The sequence below is a fragment of the Pelobates fuscus genome, chromosome 5 (assembly GCF_036172605.1).
Source record: "Pelobates fuscus isolate aPelFus1 chromosome 5, aPelFus1.pri, whole genome shotgun sequence".
Taxonomy (NCBI): Eukaryota; Metazoa; Chordata; class Amphibia; order Anura; family Pelobatidae; genus Pelobates; species Pelobates fuscus.
Window position 1 is genome coordinate 370,753,178 of NC_086321.1, and position 19,795 is coordinate 370,772,972.

At 40.9% G+C, this 19,795-nt stretch overlaps 1 protein-coding gene across 1 annotated transcript in view; it reads right to left on the reverse strand.

The window, feature by feature from the left end:
• ATAD5 (ATPase family AAA domain containing 5) overlaps positions 1-16,617 on the reverse strand; it is a 43,257-nt gene extending 26,640 nt beyond the window's left edge. Inside the window, exons 1-17 of the mRNA XM_063456171.1 lie at positions 16,567-16,617; positions 11,422-13,037; positions 11,012-11,093; positions 9,014-9,136; positions 7,894-8,020; positions 7,645-7,699; positions 6,770-6,948; positions 6,004-6,161; positions 5,721-5,868; positions 4,847-5,131; positions 4,091-4,190; positions 3,929-4,008; positions 3,666-3,808; positions 3,072-3,222; positions 2,534-2,707; positions 2,226-2,350; positions 776-869 (exon numbers count right to left, since the gene is read on the reverse strand). Of these exons, the coding sequence (XP_063312241.1) occupies positions 776-869; positions 2,226-2,350; positions 2,534-2,707; positions 3,072-3,222; positions 3,666-3,808; positions 3,929-4,008; positions 4,091-4,190; positions 4,847-5,131; positions 5,721-5,868; positions 6,004-6,161; positions 6,770-6,948; positions 7,645-7,699; positions 7,894-8,020; positions 9,014-9,136; positions 11,012-11,093; positions 11,422-13,037; positions 16,567-16,617 (3,691 nt within the window). The remainder of the gene's footprint in view (positions 1-775; positions 870-2,225; positions 2,351-2,533; positions 2,708-3,071; positions 3,223-3,665; positions 3,809-3,928; positions 4,009-4,090; positions 4,191-4,846; positions 5,132-5,720; positions 5,869-6,003; positions 6,162-6,769; positions 6,949-7,644; positions 7,700-7,893; positions 8,021-9,013; positions 9,137-11,011; positions 11,094-11,421; positions 13,038-16,566) is intronic.
• Between the last annotated feature and the right edge of the window lie 3,178 nt (positions 16,618-19,795).

A 19,795-nucleotide genomic window follows, 5' to 3' on the forward strand; every position in this document is an offset into this window, starting at 1 on the left:
GGTCTGGGTGCCAGGTCCTTCTAGGGTTAACCCATTTTTTCATAAACATAGCAGTTTCAGAGAAACTGCTATGTTTGTGAATGGGTTAAGCCTTCCCCCTATGTCCTCTAGTGGCTGTCTCATTGACAGCCGCTAGAGGCGCTTGCGTGCTTCTCACTGTGATTTTCACAGTGAGAGCACGCCAGCGTCCATAGGAAAGCATTGAGAATGCTTTCCTATGTGACCGGCTGAATGCGCGCGCAGCTCTTGCCGCGCGTGCGCATTCAGCCGACGGGGAGGAGAAGAGGCGGATCGGAGGAGGAGAGCAGGAGGAGATCTCTCCGCCCAGCGCTGGAAAAGGGTACGTTTTTACCCCTTTCCAGAGCCGGGCGGGAGTGGGTCCCTGAGGGTGGGGGCACCCTCAGGGCACTCTAGTGCCAGGAAAACGAGTATGCTTTCCTGGCACTAGAGTGGTCCTTTAATGATGTAGATTAGATGGTAAAGGCATTAATTAAAAAGAAAACAGTGTTCTAACTAGTGTGTCAAGGAGATTTAACCCCACATCAAATGTTAAACATTAAACAAAATGTGCCACACTGCCTCCCAATGGGCTGTTTATTGTAAAACTAAAAGGTTTTTAAAAGGCGAACAAGGAGTACTTTCACACGACTTGAAGCACTAGAGATCTTTTTAATGGATCTACAAGCCTAAGGCGGTCACGTGGCTGAAGGAACTATATATTCCTTGTGTCTTATGCTGTCTGTTTCCAAAATCTCTAATTTGTCTCAATACCTACCGCTTGTAGTGAGAATTACAGGTCGTTTTGTTGTGGCCATGAAGGTCTTGATCGCACTTAAAAATCCTGAATCGTCATCAAATATAACATCTACCTGCGAAAACATCAATTTATGAACCGAAAGGAGAGAATGTTAAAGTATATGTATTTAAAGTGACACTCCAAACACTGTATTCAGCAGTTCAAGTACTTTTATGCCATTGTACAGCACTACAGAATTTGCTGGCGCTATATAAATAATAAAATAATAATAATAATGAGCAATGTCACATGGTTTAGGTCAGTCTGTTCAGTTGCAGTTACTGTTCGATAGAATTCTTGCAGAGAATATGCTTGGCTCACAACGCTCTGAACTGAGCCAGGAAGGGATCTATACAGTACGTGCACTCACTCAGCAGCTACTGAAAGTGAAACAGACTGACGCTGAACAAGCTGCCAATGCGCATGAAGAAAATACTGAGGGGACACTAAACGCCCCATCCAATGTCAGAAAGTTGAGTGCTGGAGATGACATGAAAATTCAGGTAAACAGTGATCATTTTAAATGCAAGTTTTCAGAGACAGCTTACTAGACACCATGACCACTAATAAGCAGTACAATATTCTCTGATGGCTATGGTGTAGCAGCCTCCCTTCAATGATATTAAAAAGAAAATCTACAAGATGACAAGTGGGACAGAGATTTAAGTTACTTAAAGAGACACTGTAGACATTGTAATTGCATCATCTCTTTAAAGTGGTTATAGTGTCTGGTGTTTCCTTGTGCCATTCTTCCATAGCATTAGTTTATGTTTTAATGCTAAACGAGAGTCACCAGCAGCTCATCCTCTTTGTGCTGCTTCGGTTAATGAGGAAGCATTAGGCAGCTATGATTGGCTGAGAGTGTCAGCTGACTGCTTTCAGCTTATTAGTGTCACCCATTGCTGATATAAATTGGTGTGGCTAGAAGAAAGTCTATAATCTCTGCCTTTACCATACATCCAGTAACCACTTTGTTAGTCAGGTAACTAATGTTAAACTGCACAAAAATGTATTAACTGTAAATATAAGGACAGCACCAGAGGAGTCCAAGCATTAAAATCAATTTAATTATACAATTGTTTTAGTAATTACAGTGTGATCAACAGCAAAAACAGATGTGAGAAAGGCTGAGCATGTCTCTTTTCAGCCTATGTAACTATGTATGTGCCTTTAGTAATTCTGGGCCTATAACAATACGTTTATAACAGGAAAAATAGAAACATATTAGATTAATCCCCAACATAACTACCTTCAACCTGTTTCCTTATCTCATGATATTATCCCTCCCATTTCAGCAGGCTGACGACTGCCACATAGACTGGTGCATCCTTATATAATGGCTGTGTATCGTTGTCAACTGATTTTCTCCTGAATGTTGGAAAATGTCCAAATACAATATTCGCTCTTGAACCTCAGAACAAAAACTTACCTCTTCGAAGAGAATAAGGGAGGTGGCAGTTTTTCGCTGAGATTCATCAGATCCATTTCCTTTGTCTGTAGCTGGGACCTGATTCTTATTAGTTTTGTTTGGACTCTCCTCCACAACTATTGTTTCTTGAATGGAGAGAGAGAAAAAGTGATACTATGTTAAATGTAAAAAAAAAAAAAAATTTTAAAAATTAAATAAAAGGGGGCTGTAGGGGACGAACTCTGCAGATTGGTATTAATGATTTCCTCTTCCTGAAATTGCTATACGCAGAACACAAAACTGTCACAGAAATATTCAATTATACACACCTGATTTACTGGAAACTTCCTGGGTTTTAGAATTGTCACTTTTCTGCTTCACAGGAACCTTAAAGTAGTTTGCCAAAGATTTAGGAGCCAACCCTTTCTGTAGTCCAGCTCCTCTAGGGGACCCAGGAGGTTTCCTTGGCGATGAGATCACACGCTTTGGAGAGTTAAATTTTCCTAAATACAGCACGGTAAATCTGTCAATTACAAGCACTATTTCCACAGGAAAGGTCAGAAACAGTGTTCCAGACAATGTCAAGAGGTCCAGTATAGATGCTATAGAATTAACCATCTTCTCTGACCTGTATCTCTATTACTAGTCAAATTATTCATACTGCACACATTCTACAGAGCACAAAGTCACTAGACTATATCTTATCTCAGTATCTCAAAAAGGAACAGGATTTGGCAAATAAAGTCTAATCTTCACTCAGATTACAGACTAAATGCCTTGTCTTATATGTAACCAGTACTATGTCAAGGTGATGCTTTCCTTCCCCTGCTGGCTACACTAGGTAGTGCCTTCAATTAAATAACTTACTTGGAGACTTCGTGGTACCGTGACTGTTAAAGAAGCATGGCTTGTGAGCATTAACGCCCTGCTGATCTACTTGATGAGACTGTGTGGCTTCTTTAAGCTGAGTTAAAATCTGTCTTCCACTGCGCTGACAAGAGGCGTTCACTTCAAATACCTAGACAAAAACAATACATGCCGTCACAACACAATACCAAAAGCAGTGGAGGCTGGTCTTTAAAGGATTACGCCGAGGCTAGAGCAGCTTAGCACTATTACAGAGTTTATGTTGCCCAGAATAGCAGGTTTTCCACTCAGCTCAAAGAATGCAGTGATTTGTAAAAATCATTGCAGCTGTAAGTTGGTCACCAAAGGTGAAACATTTTGAACTTCCAGAACGCTAAATATTGATTTTATCCCTGTTCTGTGGATTGCGTGCACACCAATATATGGATAACTGAGCTGCAGCCTCTCACATGCTGGACAGAAGTTTATGAGAACAGAATAAGAGGCTCCTCATTAATGGAGCCACTGACTCGTGAGAGAGGGTTCACCCTGCTGCAGACAATTGCTGAGAAGTGCTCTAGCTTTACATTTGAACTGTACAGATCATACACAAACCTTGAATCCCAGTTCCTGGGCACAGGCGTAAACTGCAGCTGTTTTGCCCACTCCGGGAGGCCCACAAATCAGCATGGTGTTACAGAGGGATTCATCGTCATCACTATCAGAGTTGTCAGTGAAGTCACTTTGGCCCCAAGTATCTATAAAACAGTCAGACTGTCAAGCAAGAAGGGGAAAAAAAAGAAAGGAGGTAGCTGTCTGACATATTGGGTAGAACTTCTGTATATGTTAACCACACAACGCTTGAAAATGAAAGATACCATTTTTATCCTTTTCCGTCTTATTTATGCGACTTCTTTTTTCTTCCTTTTCGGCTCGGATTTTCCAATCCTTCAGCCAACTAGCACACAAAACAAAGTAAATTTAGATAATGTCATAAGTCCAGAGAACACAAAGATAAGCTCCAAAGTCAGATTATTCACCTGTGTAGCCGTTTTATGGCACCAGAATTGCCGACTAATTCAGTGGAATTCAGCGGTTGGTATTTTTCTGTCCAGAGAACATCCTCAGTGATCACATCTGCTGAAGAGAGAAAAGTCCTGTTATAAATTAACAAAATGCACCTCTGTTTCAGGATAGTTAAACCCATCTTACATATCCAGATACAGGCTCCATAATGATCAGAGCTGACGGACATGTGCTCAAAGTTTGAACATCTACACAGCAGCACCTTCCCTGTTTTAGCTGCAGTTCATTATCTTTAAAGCATAGAAAGAATTGAGTAAAGACCCTGCTAGGCCAAGGGAGAGCCACTGTAATCATCCTGCCAGAAACATTGCCCTCTAACTGAGTAATCCCAAGTAGTCTACGACACAGCAATAACCTTGAAGTGCCCACAATAAGCACCCATTAACCACACAAACCAAGGACCAAGGGTAAGCACAAAGTAATCGCTCTGTGAGCAAGCACAAAAAATAAGCCTGCGACAATAAGCTTCCCACAGCAATAACCTGGCCTGTAGCTGCAAAATGTAGAAGACAGAATAGATGGCCTGCAGTAATACCTCTGCCAGTAACCAATCAAAATGCAGTCCACAACATTCACCCTTCCAGTAAACACAATATTCGGCAACACAGCTGGCAGAATGCACCTCACTTATTTTTCCAATAAAGTAATAAATTGTACATGCAAGCGAAAGATTAAAGAAATGACATAATTAGACTGCTGCTTGTGATTACCAGAGACTGCTGGGGTTTTTTCTTCAATGGGAGATTGAGCCTTACTCTCCTCCAGCTGCTTCTTAGAAGTTCTGAAGAGTGAGCCCCTGGATGTCCTTTGTTTTGGAACCTCAGGAGTGGGCAGAGGCTTGTCATCACTCTCTTCTGTATTGGCAGATTTTATCCTTTTAAACTTTGTGCCAATAGACTCTTTCCTTTTCCGCTTAGTCCTGATATTCTCTGGACTCTCAGAATCCTCTACTAGTATCACTTCATCACCTAATTTTCTCTCTAGTAACTGGTCAACTGAAAAAAATAATAAAAGTATTATAGTCACGAATAATACAAGCTCAACAAGACAAGATACATTTAGAAATTAATTATCCCTCTAAGCAAAACTTCTACCTCATTAAAGCCAATTATGACATGTTTCAGAGTGAACCCAAGGGGATATGAGCGGATTTGCATGTATATGTAAATGGTGCATCCTTTTACAGAATGATTATATTAAAGCATTGCTAGTTAAAAAACAGAAAAGTCACCTAATTTAAAAGGACTATAACTCTTGCTGCATGCTGTAGGGGTTATTGTGCCAGGAGTCCCTGGCTCCATCCCACAGTAAGTTTTAAAATTATTTATAAACTATTTGACATTTACCTGGTGTTCATGCCATGAGTCCTTATCTCAGTTTTGGGCAACTTTATTATAATTTGACTGAGTTTCATTTTACTACATGTGCCAAATAGAGCCAGGTAAGTGTGAAATGATTTGTAGAAGGTTTGACATTTTACTGTGGGATAAGGGCCAGGGGCTCCAGGAACTAAAAAAGTGTACTTTTAGTGGTTATACAGCATAGCGTGATCCTTGGAAGATAAGCAGGGATGCTCTAACAAACCTTGCTTGCTGGCCTCTTGAAGTTGATCACTTTGCTTTTTAAGAAACTGCTGCAGAAATCTTTTTACTGGAAAGAGAGCTCCGGAAGCACAAATTTCCTCTAAAAGACAGTTGCGGATCACATCTGAGAGTACTGCTCTACTTGTAACCTAAAAAAAAGAGTTCACACTTTTAGAGAGAGTTGTGCTTTCAAATCCGAAGAAACCACTGGTATTATGTAAGCTGTGATTATCCACAAACGGCAAATTGGTTTTATAATTTTATATGAGCAACTGCAAACTAACCAAGCTTGAATTAAAGTGGACCGATTGCTCAGTTCTAGCAGAGGTGAAGTCGCCAAGAGAGAGAGAATTCTTCGCCAAATTGGGAATATCAATACTAATGTGTTCAAGCAGTGTCAGCCGCGGGCAGGATGGCATATTAAGATTCCACATAGGGCAACCTAGGAGATACAAAATCTAATGTGAATTGGAAAACATGGAAGTCAGCAAACAGAAAATGTAAAAATTCACACAGTAAACTTATTCTCTGCGGAAACATATTTACTGAGCAATTAATCGTAGTGAATAGAAAATGGAATTGCAAACTTCAGGCTAGAAGTAGAATTTGTTTTTTTACCAAATAAGCATTTAGATTTGTATTCCTATCACTATAATGTACCTTTAATGAGAGACGGTCTACAGCCATGAGCCACTGAGTGACAGGAAGTGCAAGAGAACCCTCCTCTTAGGCTCTCAGTGGAATGCACCAACGCCTATGCGCTGGCAGTGAAACCAGCATTACAGAGCCAGCAGCTATATTTGTACTAATTTGGTTGTCTTCAAGCAGGGCCAATCCCAACAGGAAGAGGAGAGCAAATTAGGGGGTGGGGGTTACACTACTGTAACAGCTGTGGACATTACTGGATGGTTGGGCAGCAGTTAGAGCAATAATAAAATTATATATTTACTGCCTTGGTTGCTGTAATCTGTTAAAGTGGACATGTTCGCTTCAATTAGCACTTAAACTCCAATAGGTTAGACCACGGAGATTAAAAATCAAAACACTTACTGTCTTTCTGCTGTACGTGTACAACAGTCTGGAAGGAGGAACTTGACAAGGAGTAAGCTTCCATAAATGCTGCAGTTTTAGAAATGTGCCTCTTCAAGGAATCCGGTAATCCGCTCATAAGAAACTCACGTTTTGCTTTGCATTGTTCATTGTCCTGAGAGCTTTCAGACACCTCTGAACTAAAACAGGAAGTACAAGTTCAGTATTTACTTGTCATAACATAATGATAAATACACAAAGATACAGATTAGGAAAGTTCATATAACAGGTAGCATGTGGGACAGTGCTCAAAGGTAGACGCTCAGATTTTAAACATTGTATTTCAAAAAAAATTTATTAAACTAGTGAAAAACACATACTGAAAATAAATACCTCTTACATTTACTTTAAAGCCTTCCCAACGTTTATTTTTCTTATATAAGTGAATTAATTGATAAGTAGTTATTATAGGGCTAGGGTGACGCTTTAAAAAGGTACTTTGACATTTACGGTTTTGATAATTCAAGAAGCTCATAGAAAAGAAACACATTAAGTCACCAATAGTCTCAGGACGTTGTCACTGGATAATTGTTTTTGCGAAGAGTTTAGGAGTGGTTTATTAAAATCCGGGACCCACATCACACTGACACAAACCCACTCTTCTGCCACACTGATAATTTACACATCTGCGTTATTACTGTGAATTCTGTCCAGCCACGACTGCAATGAGGCTGAGAGCATTGGGCTAACCCCAACCCAGTACTTTCAGCCAATCATTTCTGTCGAGAAGAGTGCCCTTTTTTCTTTCACATGCCCATGCGGGCCACAGCTATCAACCAACCACATTGGAAGCCACGATCATTATTAAAATGCAACATTGGGACTGCCTTTATTACCTGTCATCTATGACTGTGATGAGGGAAGGATTTTTAACACTAGATTTCCTTTTCCCTGAAAAGAAAAAACTAATTGTAATCTCACAAAGACATATTTCAAATGGATTAATAAATGATATGCCAATTACAGTGCTTAATCTTCACATAAGACGTTACTTCACAAAATGACCAATATACACACTTATTTTCATACAGATATAAACGCAACAATGCATTGTGATAAAAGTTGATGCATAATATATATCTTACCAGAAGAAATATCACAATTCTTAACTTTAGCCTTCTTTCCCAACACATCATTTAAGCTCCTGAGATTTTTTTTCTTTGCTGATTTCGAGGGTCTCTCTTTGGTAATATCTATTTTATTAGCAGGATCCTGCAATTAAATTATAAAATATAAACCTGTAAATGAATGATCTTTTGTGCGTGTATGTCAGCGAGCGGGTAGTTAGCTGTGGCGAGTAACGGACTACCAACCCAATTTATTATAGGAAGGGACAAACATGGAACAAGTAGACAAGAGCCGGGCAGACATGGAATTGGCGAATGTGATGACTGTACATTACAGCAGTGGTTCCCAAACCAGTCCTCATGGCCCAACAATCCAGGATTTATGTATTTCCCCGTTTTATTGCAATGGAGATACCGACAAAACAGGGACTGTTGGTGGTTCTTGAGGACTGGCTTAGGAAACACTGCAACTACAGCATGTATCCATAGCAATTATGTAATTTAGGATTCATGGAAGGGTGGGACCCATTTCAGTGCCGTGGTAGGTATGTCTCAAGCAATATACAACTTAAGGTCCTGTCATCTTCTTGTCCACCAGCACCCCCCACGACTCACCCTTTTGTCTGTCACTATTGCTTCCTGTAAGATATAGGGCTCAATTTAAAATTCTAGTTCTTGCGTTCAAATATCCACATAATGCTGCTCCCACCTATCTATCCTCCCTAGTACACAAGTATGTCCCGACTTCTCGAGGGCTCCACCGTTCCTGTGGAACTCACCTCCCTCCTCCGTTAGATGCTCACCCAGTCTCCACTCCTTCAAAAAAAAAAAAATAATTAAAACCCCACTTCTTCATAAAAGCGTATCAATAAAACTGTTAATAGCTCCTGACTGATTCCTCTCTTGCAACGGTCATTAGTCTAATACTATCCTTATCTTTTGTGTCACTTTACCCCACTCCCTCTAGCATGTACGCTCATTGAGCAGGGCCCTCAACCCTTCTGTTCCTGTGTGTCCAACTTGTCTGGTTACAACTACATGTTTGTTCGTCCACACACTGTACAGCGCTGCGCGATTTGTTGGCGCTATATAAATAATAACATAATAAAGGTAAGGACAACACATTCTTGTCCCCTACCTCTAAGACAGATTTATTTTCAGGTCGGTGTCTGGATGATTGCCTCCTAGGAGTCTCAGCCGTGGCTATATTTTTCTGGATTGCCTTTGCTTTTTCAATCAATTTCTTAGCGTGGACAGAAACCTAAGCAATAATGAATAATAAAAAAAATACTTAATATATTAACAGATTCTTTAAACTGGACCAATGCTTTAGATAATATTTTCTTATTACAAGTAGATTATACTATTCTCTAGTAATAGTTTAGATGCCATGACCGTTGATTACAAAGCTAATTAACTAAACCTTATTGTTTTGTAAACCTGCACAATTATACTTCTCCTGCACCCTCAAGCAGGAAATTTCTGCTTCCAAAAAAGAATGAAATAATTGAGAGAAATATTCATGCATATATATTTGCGTGAATATTATAGGCTGTGGGCATACATGGGGTTCTAGAAATTATACTCTAATTACCTGTAGAGGCAAGACTGGACAACTGACATCTATACAAAATATAAAAAACCAGCACAGACATTTAATAAAAATAAATAAATAAAAAATTTATAGTTTTAAAAGGCTACTTAATATCACCAATCTTAAAGGACCACTCTAGGCACCCAGACCACTTCAGCTTAATGAAGTGGTCTGGGTGCCAGGTCCCTCTAGGATTAACCCTTTTTTTTTAATAAACATAGCAGTTTCAGAGAAACTGCTATGTTTATAATAGGGTTAATCCAGCCTCCAAATCCTCTAGTGGCTGTCTCATTGACAGCTGCTAGAGGCGCTTGCGTGCTTCTCACTGTGAAAAATCACAGTGAGAGCACGCAAGCGTCCATAGGAAAGTATTGTAAATGCTTTCCTATGCGACCGGCTGAATGCACGCGCAGCTCTTGCCGCGCATGCGCATTCAGCCGAAAGAGAGGATCGGAGGCGGAGAGCTCCCCGCCCGGCAATGGAATAAAGGTAAGTTTTAACCCTTTACTCACCCCAGAGCCTGGCGGGAGGGGGACCCTGAGGGTGGGGGCACCCTCAGGGCACTATAGTGCCCGGAAAACGAGTATGTTTTCCTGGCACTATAGGGGTCCTTTAATAATCAAAAATATGGGGACCAGGATAACATGATATTGCCATGTTGTATAACTGAACCCCCATTTTTTGCTAGGTCCTTTCGGGTAGCTTTGAAAAAAAAAATTCTCTTTTCATTTTTCTATTGTGTGTTATTCCTTAATCTTTATTTGGGGGGGGGGAGGATTAAATGAATGGGAATATAAGGAATGGAAGGGGGATTAAAGGATTCTCTTCCATTTAGGACTTTTTTTCTGTTCATGAAGCCCTAGCCACACATGCCCCATCTACATGATTATTGGTAATTATATAGTGCCAACTTATTCGGTAGCACTTTACAATATTATAAAAGGGAGAATAAATTAGACAATTACAAAATGTTACTGGAACAATAGGTGGAGGAGGATCCTGATCAAAAGAGCTTACAATCTAGAGATGAAAGAAAAAAATAAATGTATATTTTCATTCAGACTGCATGAGGAAAAATATTTTTTTAATTTCTAATCAGATGTGACAGTACAGTTTATCTCCTGCTCTGTTAAACTTTAATCTAAACAGACTGTGCAAAAAATTAAGTTTAAACATTAGATTGCTCTTTACAGGAAATGTGCACGGAAGGTGTGACTAGGGCTGTATAAACAAAGTAACCAGAGGACTAAATGGCAGAGAGTTGGGCAGTGAAACTGCAGAGGCACCATCTACACACCAAAACCTCATGCATTAAGCCAACTTGGTGTTTAGTGTCCATATAACTACATTTTGACAAATTACAAGCCTAACACTAAATGGGAAAAGAATCCATACAATAGGCAGCAATTTATTTTTTTGTGATGGTAAAACGTTATTACTAGCAAAGCACCTCAGTGTCATCCTTTCTTCATACTTGCACTTTAAGTGAATCAATGGACGTCTATATTAAACAAGGTTAGACGAAGGCTCATTATCAGTTACCTTTTTACTTTTTGGGGTAAACACCTCATCTTCTGCTGAACGGCGTTTATAACGTCTCCTGGTAAGCTTTGTAAATCTCATCCTAAACAAGTAGAACGTAATGCATATTAAACAAAACATTTTTTCTTTAGAACAATGGTTCAAACTTGGCTTTTGCCTTTTTATACATTTGCGGAGAATCAGGTCGATTCCATATTTTTTTTTACATATTTTGAAACAAAATATATAACGAGCACATTTTAGGATTATGACGGATATAGAATATTTTAGCATGTGGTTAACATTTCACCACACTTGCAAAAACAGAAATTCTAATTGATATTTCAGTGTTGAGAGCTTTGAAATACAAATAAATCCAATGAATTATTCCAGCATTCTGTCCTTCAACAAAACAAAACCATCGTGTTTACCTAATTGGGGACTCTGTGTCAGATGGTATGGTTATAACTTCAGCTCTGTACACATCACCTTTTCGACAAGGTGTTTTCACTTTTGGTGTCGACATCAAGACAGGAGCATCCACTTTTGAAGTTTCTTGCACAGGTGACTTTAATGGGGATGTGTCAGATTTACAATACCTGGTACTCCTCCTTAAACCAGTGCCAACAGCTGGCGACTCTGACTGCTCATCTGTGGGGGTGCTTGACGTCTTTTTGGTTTTTCTCTCACTGACTTGTGTTTTTGTTTCTGTATTTGCATCAGTATTTGGTTTGACTTTGTTCACCCTTTTCTTTAATTTCAAACCAGTGACTTGTTCCCCTGACTTCTTTTTCTGTTGGCTTTCGTCTTTTTTCTCTGTGCTTAGCACCACCACATCAATTTCGGAATCTTGCCTTTTCTCACAACCAGATGCCACTGGTGTCAATACCTCATCTGAATCTTTCTTTTTCCCCAGGCTTTTTTTACCTGTGCATTTTGGCATGTCCCCAGGTTGCTTGAAGGCTTTCATGAACTGTTGTCTCTCTGCCACAGAACTCTTCTGTTTTAAAGGTTCACCATTTTCAACCTCAAGAACAGCCAATTCTAAATCCTCCTCCAATATAACCACATTTGATTTTCTTTTCTGGAACACGTGATCAACTTGTTCAGGTGAATGTTGGTTATCTTTAGCGTCCAAGTCTCCTTTTTTCAGGAATATTGCCGCAATCTTCTTGGATTTTTTTTTTTTCGTACTAGGACTCTGCAATGGAGGTGTGAGATGAATCTGCGCATGGACTGTCATAGTGTTAGGAGCAGACTCACGGTTTTCAGATGCTGCAGAATTACCTGTGCTATCATCAGTCTCAATGCGTTTGGAATCAGATGTGACATCTTGGGTTGCCTCTTCGTGACTTTTTAAGAAATCCTCAAATGAAACAGTTACTGTGCTGCTCGTGTTATGCGAGTTCTCTCTTGTATTAACTTCAAGACTCAAATCTATTGAAGTATTGTCAGTTTGCAAAGAATTCCCAATGGGTACGGAAGAGTCTTCCGACACACTAACATCAGGTTGTACTGCCTGAAAGTTACTTGATTTCATAGAGTTATCAGTCTTCCTTTTCCTAGACTTCGAAGAAACCCGTGTTTCACTAGCAGCTGGAGATTTTGTATTTGTAGAAATATCCAATTTGCTTTTTTCATCAAATTCATCTTTGTTACTACATATTTCAGCCAGTAAAGCCGCGGTATCACTCCCCATAAAACCAGTTCCAGTGCAAACGGTCTCAGTTGCATCCACTGCGCCAGATTCATTTTCTGGCTTTACATCGTTAAGCTTCTTACTTAAACTAGTCCGTTTCCCCCGTTTCCTAAGCTTCCCAGGTTCCTTTGAAGTAGGTGGTGTTTGGTTATTTGTAACATTCTTCTGACTGCTGTCCTGATTGGGGCTTGAGGTTTTAGTAGTTGGAGAACACTTTTTAAAATAGTCCGCAATGTTGCTGGACCTCGGTGATGAAAGTACCTTCTCAGGAATTTTCGACACGGGTGAGAAGTAATTTGTTATCGTTTTTATTGGATGATCATCGTCCTTCCTCATTTTCTTACACGGCTATAAAAGAATGAAAAAAATGTTTTTAACAAAAATGTATCAAAGTATGGGTTTCAAAAAACATTAATGGATGTATAATGAAAAAAAAAAATATTCAAGTTTTTAATCATTACATCCTATCCATGGTTGCATTCAAAACCATTCTCTGACTTTAAGATAGTCAAGATGCTGTCATTTCCCCAGCCCAATCTAATGGTTGTTTGTATCATATGGTATGAAAAGGGGACTTGCATGTTCAAATAGGATGCAGCACAACAATCTTATTTCACTTCCAGGTGGTGGCTGTGTAAATTACAGTATACTAAAGTGCACTTCTCATTTCCTAATAGTCTTTTTTTTCCCCATTGGAAAAATTGGCCAACTTAGCTATAGTTACAACTTGGCGATTGTGTGGCCTGAACTATGCAATGTAGTTTTTAAAGCAAGTTTTTCCATTCAAGAGAAGGGATACATTTGAAACTGTACAAAGCAGGTCTAAATCATTCTGACAGGCATGAGTATCACGCAGGATCAAAATCAATAACATGGATTGACTGTAGTCTCGTGACTTTATAGCTGTTGTGTGCCAAATGGTTTAAAAAAGAAAGCAAAACAATGTCTACAAAATTTGAATATTATCTGAAAACTTAATAAAATAAACAGGTGATACATTTCACCCTAATCTGTCCCCATGCAATGATTTTAAGGGGAACTGTTGGGACCATTGAATTAAAGACTGCACATCACCTATGATTCATATCAATAGGATTCTCCAAGCACCATGACCACTTCAGTAATTTGTACCAACTGGGTAATGTCAATTCTGCAGATATTTCTATGCACAGATGGGGTATCCATGGGCTGAGAGCAGTAGCTGCAGATCTCAGCCAATGAATGACGACATTGGAATTCAGGCTTTGCTATTCAGCAGACGCTGGAGCATATCACCAGAACTTTGGCATCCGGCAAGGTTCTCAAAACGGTTTGCTCCATTACTAGGGAAAACTATTCCTGGCATGATAACCACTACAAAGGGGTGAGGGGTTATGATGCATGGTTTTCCCTCAAGACACCATAAGAACTTAATCAAAATTAAGTTGACGCCAGTAGGTCCCTGGTGCTGGCTTACCTCTAGCTGTTAAACAGTTCACTAATGGTTTAAGCTCAAAGTCTTCTTGCCAGCTCCGTTACACTTTGCTTCCTAGAAATGTTCAAAATGGAAGCATTGGATTGCCGTGAGCAAGGGCATCTCTGATTTGCTTAGAGTGGTTAGCTGACGCTCTAATACAACGATAACACCACATCCATTAAAAAAAAAAAAAAAAGTAATTGCTTGAGAAACGTACATATGTTCTTCAAATATTATGTAGATATCAAGGTTAAAGAAATGTGGTATGAGATTTTAACTAGACGGCATAAACGTCTAGGAGGTATTAAAACAAATGAATTTGAATACATGAACTTGCATTTCTAACGTAACACCAAACACTTTAAGGCACATAATGTATGTATTTATAAATTTCTACACCACTAGCCAGGCTATAAAATACTTGTCACTGCAAGCCTGGATGATGTATGTAACATTCACCAGGGCAAAAGTTTCACTCGCAAATGGCTAGTGGAAATTTTGACCCCTGTATATGTACTATGAACAGCTGAAACTAAAACAGGTGCATTTTAAACTGCAAATATGAACACTGGTATCAAGTTACAGGTCCACCTGCTGCTGTATCCTAGAGAATCGTGCCATTTAAATGCATAGTTGAAGTGATATGAAATTTCACAACAATATTTATAATTGTCTCTAAGATATTATGAACAAATTCAAACCATCACCAGAAAATACAGGCAAGTTACAGATCTTTATGATTGAGGCTCAGAGATTTTAACCATACACAATATAATGTGTGCTATAGGACATAGAAATTAGCAGAAAATCTGCTCTTTAGACTTCAAGAGAACAGGTCAGTGTTTCCATTACACAGGTGGAGGTACCCACAGAATTTTGACATAGGGATAAGCTGACACATAGGCAAACATTTCTGCTGCGCAACTTCCGGTACAAACTAATCAAGAGCACCAGTCTGACACCACCAGTCCAGCACTCTCCCTAAATCAGCATTCTCACTAGCATTTTCCCTCAGCCTGGCACCAAACAGACCAACACGCACTTCAGCCTGGCACCTCGCACTCCCCCCCCCCCCTGGCATGCCCCCAACCCAGCGCACTCTATACCCCAGCCTGGCCCTGCCCCCAACCCAGCGCACTCTATACCCCAGCCTGGCCCTGCCCACAACCCAGCGCACTCTATACCCCAGCCTGGCCCTGCCCCCAACCCAGCGCACTCTATACCCCAGCCTGGCCCTGCCCCCAACCCAGCGCACTCTATACCCCAGCCTGGCCCTGCCCCCAACTCAGCGCACTCTATACCCCAGCCTGGCCCTGCCCCCAACTCAGCGCACTCTATACCCCAGCCTGGCCCTGCCCCCAACTCAGCGCACTCTATACCCCAGCCTGGCCCTGCCCCCAACTCAGCGCACTCTATACCCCAGCCTGGCCCTGCCCCCAACTCAGCGCACTCTATACCCCAGCCTGGCCCTGCCCCCAACTCAGCGCACTCTATACCCCAGCCTGGCCCTGCCCCCAACTCAGCGCACTCTATACCCCAGCCTGGCCCTGCCCCCAACTCAGCGCACTCTATACCCCAGCCTGGCCCTGCCCCCAACTCAGCGCACTCTATACCCCAGCCTGGCCCTGCCCCCAACTCAGCGCACTCTATACCCCAGCCTGGCCCTGCCCCCAACCCAGCGCACTCTATACCCCAGCCTGGCCCTGCCCCCAACTCAGCGCACTCTATACCCCAGCCTGGCCCTGCCCCCAACTCAGCGCACTCTATACCCCAGCCTGGCCCTGCCCCCAACTCAGCGCACTCTATACCCCAGCCTGGCCCTGCCCCCAACTCAGCGCACTCTATACCCCAGCCTGGCCCTGCCCCCAACTCAGCGCACTCTATACCCCAGCCTGGCCCTGCCCCCAACTCAGCGCACTCTATACCCCAGCCTGGCCTGCCCCCAACCCAGCACACTCTATACCCCAGCCTGGCCTGCCCCCAACGCAGCACTCTATACCCCAGCCTGGCCTGCCCCCAACTCAGCACTCTCTATACCCCAGCCTGGCATGCCCCGGCACTCCCCCCTTTGCTCTCTTTCTTTAACCCAGCACTCTCTCTCTATACCCAAACACTCTATAATAGCACTCACGCTCTCTCAATACCCCAGCACATTCTCTCTCTCTCTCTCTCTCTCTCTCTCTCTCTCTCTCTCTCTCTCTATATATATATACACACACACAGCGCTACGGAATTTGATGGCGCTATATAAATAATAATATATACCCCAGCGCTCGCGCTCTCTCTCTCTCTCAATACCCATCCCTCCCTCCCTCCATATATATATATACACACAGCGCTATGGAATTTGATGGCTATATATATATATAAATATAAATAATAATAATCTCTCCCCTCCCCCCCCCCTGGGCCAGCACTCACCGGGACACTATATTCGGCTACAGAGGGAGATACTGTGAGTATTCCCGCCATAGCCGCCGCTCTCTATGGGCTGGTTTCCGCTCCTCACAGCACTCCCGCCATGGCGGCCCCGGTCACCGGCCAGGGTCACATCAACTGGAACCGAATGAAACTTCCCGCGCGAACACGTCTCACGTGACCAGCCGGCCACAACGCAACAGGAGCCACGCTATTGGCCAGCGCCAAACCCTCCGCGCTGCTGATTGGCTGCTCTCCAGTCCAGGCGGCTCCCCATTGGTCAGTTAAGAGTTCTGTCAGTGGTGTCTCGGGGAAGCGCGAGCTGGAGTCTGAGCTGAGCAGTTGGCGCTTAAACCGCAGACTCCAGTGTGATGGCGGCTCTGACTGTCTGTGGCGGGGGAACTGAAATGTTATAAAGAAAACACAGCTTTTATTACCATTAAATACATTTTACTAATATACACCTTGATTGCACATTAAACTTTCTACATACAGACATATAATCCAAAAACACATCATGCTCTACACAGGCAGCTCTTATATTCAGATATTTTAAATATGAACATGTTTACATGTATACAATTATGTCTTTTAGGTGTGATTTTATATATATATATATATATATATATATATATATATATATATAAAGAAATGCCAAAAAGTAGCTGCTCACCGGTCTTTTAAAATTAAAATATTTTATTAGATCAAATTAAAATCTGCGACACACACAGACAAATTATACTCTATATTATGTTTTATTTACGTAAATTGCTAAGCATTTTCCTACATAACATCGACATATTTTATAGCAAACCATTAAAAAAATAAAGAAAAGTTAAAGCAGATTTATAAAAAAAAAAACAAAGCCTAGTTCCAGGTACGGCTGCTCTAAAAGATTGAGTGGGGGAAAAATCAGAGTGCTATAAAATAAAATTCAGGCAAAAATGTTTGATGCCCATTGTACAGCGCTACGGAATCTGATGGCGCTATATAAATAATAATAATGTGGAAACATTCCCCTGCTCGACATGGACGTCGTTACTATTTTTGCCTGAATTATGCTATTCGTATATCAATTTACTACAATTTGTATTTCAGTGAACACTGCATTGCGATTGCACAGTATACACAAAACATTAATATTATCCTAGACATAGCATAACATATATAACTGCAAAACAATATGAATAAACAAACACATTTTGAAATTACTCACTTGCTAAAGTACTATATCTGTATTATGTGTTTGCAAGGTATGTTTCTGGATACAATCAATAAAGGGCACTAATGTCCCCCCTATTAATCCCTACGTGTATTGTTGATTTTAATTGTCAAACATTTTTATCTTCTACAGATAATGGGAATCTGAGTGTTTTCTGACAATATATCTGGTAATCATGAGCAAAGATGTCAATTCTGTAAGTAAAAATAACTGGTCACTTTGAAAACAATAGTTACATTCAGTTAGTTTGTTTCCAATTAATATAAATATTTTTTTTTTATGTTTTAGAAATCAATAAAGATTTGCCTTAAATGTTTACATTTATTTATTTTTAAATATCACTAGGTGCATCCAACAAGGAAATGTGCCGTGAACACAATCTGTCCCCTAGATTAGAATATGGAGTTCAGCACTTTAATTCGTTTCCTGCGCTTATATAAATAGAACAGATGTAAATATTGTCACTAGAATAGTAGAAGTTGTTGTATATCTATTTATAAGTGTCAAGGCTAACCTAAAATTAACAAGCAAACCTAAGTAAAGGCAGAAGCGTGTAGCAGTTCGTAGTATGTCTAAAAGCAGACAGAGCGTGACCTTAACCAGGCCAAGGTCAAATTGAGTACAGAATAATACAAATACGAGGGACAAGCCAAGTTCAGAATTACGAAAGACAAGAATAGTCAAAGAAGCCAGGGGCAGAAGCCTAATAAAACAATAACACAAGAATCGCAACACATGTTATATAAACCCTTTAGCAGGGGTACCCAAAAGTTAGATCCCCAGATGTTTTAGAACTACAACTCCCTTGATGCTTTGCCCGCCTTTAGAATGAAAATGCATCATGGTAGTTGTAGTTCTACATCTGGGGATCTAACTTTTGGACATCCCTTCCCTATAGTGAGACGCTATTGGTCTGTGTCATGTCTGCAACGCCAGCAGCTTTGTTTAGTTTAAAAACAAAAAAAATAATTACGCAAACCCGGCCTGGGTTATATAAGGCACGACCAATGTGTAGTGGTCTCCGTCAGATTTGACAGCAGAATGAAGCGTGTCTCTGGGTGGCTACAATGTGTAGATGGCACACAGATGCCGTTACGGTGAGGCAGTTGGCGTAATAAACGTCTGTTATACACCGAATATATAAAAATAAAGTTTGTTCATTAAATATTGAACTCTGATAAGTGAAAATAAATTCTAAAACTGAGATAGAAATACCGATTTTAGGCCAAATGTTGTTGAAGATGGACAGTTAGCCAAATGGTTACTGTAATCCCATACTGGTGCTGCTGTATACGAATAATCTCTTACTGTTATACAGAGTGTCATTTTATACCGGAGATGTCATACAAGGTGACTGTAATCCCTCCACTGAGCGGAACGGTTCGGGTCGGTACGGTACGCTATTTTCAGTGTTTCCATTATGAAAGTGGCCCATACAACCGGACCGAACCGCACCATTCCTGGTCCTCCTTCAGATGTAGGGCTATAGGAAATGGTATGGTACGGTTAGGGCGGAGCTACTAGCGTCACACTATACAATCCATTGATTGGCGGACAGGAAAACGTCAATGCTCACGACAAATTACACTCTATGACACGCTAGGCTTTTGGTCTAAACCCCGCATGGCCCCTGGCGGTCCGACTTGCAGTGGAAACGCTCACCTGAATAGGCTGGACCATTCTAACCCTTCCAAACTGTACCGAACCGTTCCGCTCAGTGGAAATGAGGCATAAATGAGCAGGTTATATAGATTGCTAGTCCCATACAAGAGCTGTTTTACAGGGTGACTATAATTCTTTACTGGAGTTGACATCTGGGGTAGGATCCCAAACTAAAATTGCTGTAGTGGATGATTATACCTCTTTAGGTGAGATATTATACAGGGAGTACTCCCATATTCGAGCTGTTGAGGATGTCTGTAGTTCTTTCTTGGAGTTATTATACTGTACAAGGTTACTAATTCAATGCAACGTATATTATAGTAACTGGAATACCATACTGATGCTGTG